General features: G+C 46.3%; 1 protein-coding gene across 1 annotated transcript; it reads right to left on the bottom strand.

Moving 5' to 3' along the window:
- On the bottom strand, nucleotides 1–3,906 carry RPS6 (ribosomal protein S6; the record flags this gene model as incomplete). Its single annotated transcript, XM_009071782.1, has 5 exons — nucleotides 1–141; nucleotides 873–1,030; nucleotides 2,172–2,318; nucleotides 2,692–2,902; nucleotides 3,775–3,906. Coding segments are annotated over 5 exons (744 nt in total), but the record flags the coding sequence as incomplete, so codon positions are not given.
- Nucleotides 3,907–4,489: the final 583 nt, after the last annotated feature.

Raw genomic sequence — 4,489 nt, 5'->3', positions numbered from 1 at the left:
AAAGTTAACCACAAAAAGGGTTTATTTTTTGTATCATGTACATCTTTACTTCTGACTTGATTCAGACTTAGATGTAGAAGCTCTCAGTGAAGAAAGTCGGCGCCTCTTTGCAATCTGCTCCTGGCGTTTCTCTTTGGCCTCCTGAAAGACAGAGTACAGAGATGTTACATATCATCAGGCACTTCAAAACACAAAGGAACAAACCAGGGAAAATGCTATTTGAAGGAATGGATTCCTTAGGTCAATAAAACAAAACAGTTCTCCCGTCTTCACAGGTCCAAACCATTACAGACCCATGTCTTTGAACGGTATGTATCCAAAGCTGTAGTTAAAATACTAATGCAGAGTTCACAACATTCCAGAAGTATATCCACTCTCTGTTTCTTCCTCAAAGTCATGAAACTCCATGATACACTGTGCCAAATATTCCAACAGTACTGCTTCAGCAGTCACTGCAGTTTTAGGAGCAAGAGCAAACTCATCCAAACAAATACTTTCTTGCCAAGTTTTTTTTTGATCAAGGTCAACTGCTGAATTCTGTTTCTTCACACAATCACTCACATGCTTGGGCATCTGAGTGAAACTAGAATTCATCTCAGCTAAAATGGCTACTGCAAAAGTTATCTTCACAGGCAGTAACAGTTCATAATTTCCTTCAAAGTAAGCTGCCAATTAAATTAATGGGCCTGGCTAATTCCTACTGTTTTGGAATGGGCAAAATCAGACAAATATTCAAAACCCCCCAACTGACCAGTCTGCTAATACTGACGTTCAGGCACTCATAGCGAGGCACAGAGCAGCTGTAAACACAGAGCCACAGTTCTGGGGTATGAGCTGTGTTCCACCCAGCTGAGCTACAATGGCTAACGCACCTTCATCCTCTTGGCCAAGAGCTTCGCATACTCAGCTGCTTCCTCCTTGTTCTTCTGGGTGCGCTGCTTCTTCAGGGCAATGCGCCTGCGCTTGTGCTGCAGCACTCGAGGGGTCACGAGTCGCTGGATCTTAGGAGCCTTGGTCCTGGGTTTCTTCCCTGAAAGAGCATCACCCATCAGCACAAGTGGCAGATTATCTTCCAAAGAGACCTCAAGTAGCCAACTTAATGGGAAGCTCCATTTACAGCTGTGGTAACATTATTTACTGTACTATATATTATAGCAACCTACAGTTCAACATCTTGATACCGCAAGGAATCAACTACTGTCAGATGCAGCACTAACAATATATAGTCTTAATACTCGTGCTTTGTTACCAGCAATGAAGTTTAAGTACATGTGTCTCCACTCCCTGTGTTTTTGTGCCAACCCCTATGTCAGCAGACATAAACCTCCTAGACTTAAAATGTATACTAGCAAGGGTATTTGCTTCAAAACTTTCAGAACCAGCCATTGTGATAAGTTGGGTTCTCAGTGTTAAGAAGCTACCTACCATTTTACATAGGTGTGACATACTTTATCCCCAAGCAGATCTACATAGTAAGCACACAAAACACATCACCACACATATCTGCAGTGCTTCACTACTCAATCCTGACAGATTTCAGCAGTCACAAGCAACAGTCTGATGTCCACCAGGATCACATGCTTTAATGGACAAAGTAGCTCTTATGAAGCAGAAAATAAGGCTTTTACCCAACAAACTTTCACAGTACCCATATTTTATCATGCCTCTTCTGCCAGAAATCCTTGCTCTTTATGTTCCCTGACCAAGTGCAGAAGAACCCAAACGTAATGCCTCACACTGCAAGAGACAGGTGGTAACCAATGAAAGCTCATTTCAGAGACTGCCACAAGTAAGAGGTAAAAATCTTAGCATATTCTCTATACACTGCTGTTACCCCCTCCCCCCCAAAAAAATGTTTCAAAAAATATTCCACCTCATAGTAAACCTTTTGGCAACAGCTCCTTTTGGGTTATTCTTAGAACCACTAGTAAACATTACTCCAGATTCTATCCATCATTTGAAAACAAACTGTGACAAAAGTGGAGAGAAAGGGATGAAAGAAATGGAACCGAGAAACTCTACTTTTCCACAATTCACAACTGACAAAGCTTATATATAGTGACAGTCAACTCCCAGATCTACTATTATTGTGCCTCGTTCCCTGCAACAGGCTGGACACCTCCTCGCTGGCAACTTCCTGACAACTCAAGCTGTAAAATTCGAGTTCTTACCTTCCTTGTTCAGAGGCTTCCTCACAACGTACTGGCGAACATCATCCTCCTTGGACAGGTTGAACAGCTTGCGGATTCTGCTCGCCCTCTTGGGACCAAGACGGCGTGGCACAGTTGTGTCAGTCAGCCCAGGAATATCCTTTTCACCTTTGAGAACAGAAGTTTAAACATACCAATCACTACTGCACCCATGGAGCATGAGCTCCAGTAACAAAATGCCATCTAAAACACAGGAAAATTCAAGGTAAGGCAAAATAACCCTTGGGTTCACCTGCCAATAGTGCCACCTCAGCTACCCTAGATATGTTTGACATGATCAGGTTGCTGGCAGCAACGGAAGTGTTTCAGTGATCAGACTGAGCATTACAACCATGCAATGCTCAGAGGAAATCCCAAGACATATTCACACTCTAAAGCTGGGACTGCATTGGCATTATGCACAACCTATCAGCCACTAGTAACAAGCACGCTCCTTGAGATGCCTACTTCTCCCTGCTACTTGTTCCACCCAGACTCTTACCCTTTTTCACTATGACCAAGTTCAGAACACTCAGGTTGGCATCAACGATGCAACCGCGAACGGATTTGCGCTTTCTCTCTCCAGTTCTTCTGGGGCGATAGCAGGAGTGGCCCTTGCTGAGCAGGAGTCGGACACGGCCATGGGTCAGGACTCCTTGCTTCATGGGGAAGCCTTGTTTGTCATTGCCACCACTGATCCGGACAACATACCCCTGTGGAAACACAGAACACACTTCTTAGTTGGTGATGTCTCTGCTCCCTCAGGAAGGAGTAGACAGCATAACACACAGTGCCAAACACTGGAGCACAGTGTCCGTGATTCCGCAAAACTTACTGCCAGTGCAAACAACTTCTTTAACAAACATCTCTGCAACAGCTCAGGAATGAACTGAAGAACATGAGTCTACTGCACAGATATGAAAACCAGCTCTGCACAGCAGTATTTATTTACTGTGGTTCCTATTCGTTAGGAGCTCTGTTGAAGTTACCTAAGACCAAGTTTAGTCTGTTACTGTCTAGCTTTCCTTTAATCCTAAACCAAACCCTGTTATCAAATGATCTGCACAGAGCACAGAGGAGTCTGAAGTAGAGACAGAAGTGGGTGAAAGGGAAAGCAAAGCTTTTACCACCTTCCTCGTGGAGGTGGCAGCAGGAAAGACCGACTTCCTCAGATTGAGCTGCACTGTCAGTAGCAACACCTGACAATTCCAAGCCCACCCCACCAGGCCCAACATGCTTTCCCTGTGCATTAGCAGCAGCTTAAACACAGCAAAACCAATTCTGAGCTTGCTCAGTAAGGAAGGGATCAGCAGTTTTACACCACAGGTTTAATTTGTCTTGGACACCAGCACAGTGCTCAAAGGAAGAACAAACTCCTGCAAAGGGCAACAACACACAGAAAACCCACTGAGATAAATCAAAGTGCCAGACCAGGTCACTGAGCTCAGTACACACTGAGCAGCTTTCTGTGTCACTGTCCAATATGCCCCACACAAGCACAGCAGTGTGACAACTGCACACTGGGCAAGTTTTGTAGCTAAAGCTCCTCAGATACAGCTCTGACACACTCCTGTAGGTGACTTACCTTCCACTCCTCACCCAGGGAGTCAGCCAGGACCTCCGTGGCCATTCGCTTCTCATAGAAGGTCCTCAGCTTGCGCTCATCGTCCACCTCGATAAGCTTCTGGCAGCCGGTGGCTGGGAAAGAGATGTTCAGCTGGCAGGAAAGAACAGATCCGGTGAGCTTCCTTAAGTGACATTTTAACCAAAACCCACTATGTATCCTGCTGGTTTGACTTTGGTGTTTTGGCGGTGACATTTCCCCCTTGCTCACTGCCCCTAACCATGCTTGGAGACAGAACAGGGAGGTCTGTGCTGCTCATTCAGGCACACAGCTGAGCTCAGCAAGCTGAGCTCCACAGGCCTCACACGGACTGCGAGGGCAGCGCCAACCTGTGCCACCTGCGTCAGAAGGGCCGACAGGGGAGCAGGAGTCAAACTGTGTTAGGAGCCGCAGTGACAAGGGGCAATGAGAACAAACGGAAGGAGAGAAAATTTAGGCTAGATATTAGGAGTAAGTTTTTCCCTGTGAGGGTGGTGAGACACTGTCCCAGGTTGCCCAGGGAGGCTGTGGCTGCCCCAACCCTGGCAGTGTTCACAGCCAGGTTGGATGGAGCCTTGAGCGACCTGCTCTGGCGGGGGCTGTCCTTGCCCAGGGCAGGGAGTTGGCTAAATAATCTGTCAGGCCCATTCCAACCCCCAAAACGTGATTCTATCAACTGCAGCGGAGCGACTCCAGC

Source organism: Acanthisitta chloris, unplaced genomic scaffold, assembly GCF_000695815.1.
Source record: "Acanthisitta chloris isolate BGI_N310 unplaced genomic scaffold, ASM69581v1 scaffold13243, whole genome shotgun sequence".
Lineage (NCBI taxonomy): Eukaryota > Metazoa > Chordata > Aves > Passeriformes > Acanthisittidae > Acanthisitta > Acanthisitta chloris.
This window is presented reverse-complemented; position numbering and strand designations above follow the sequence as displayed.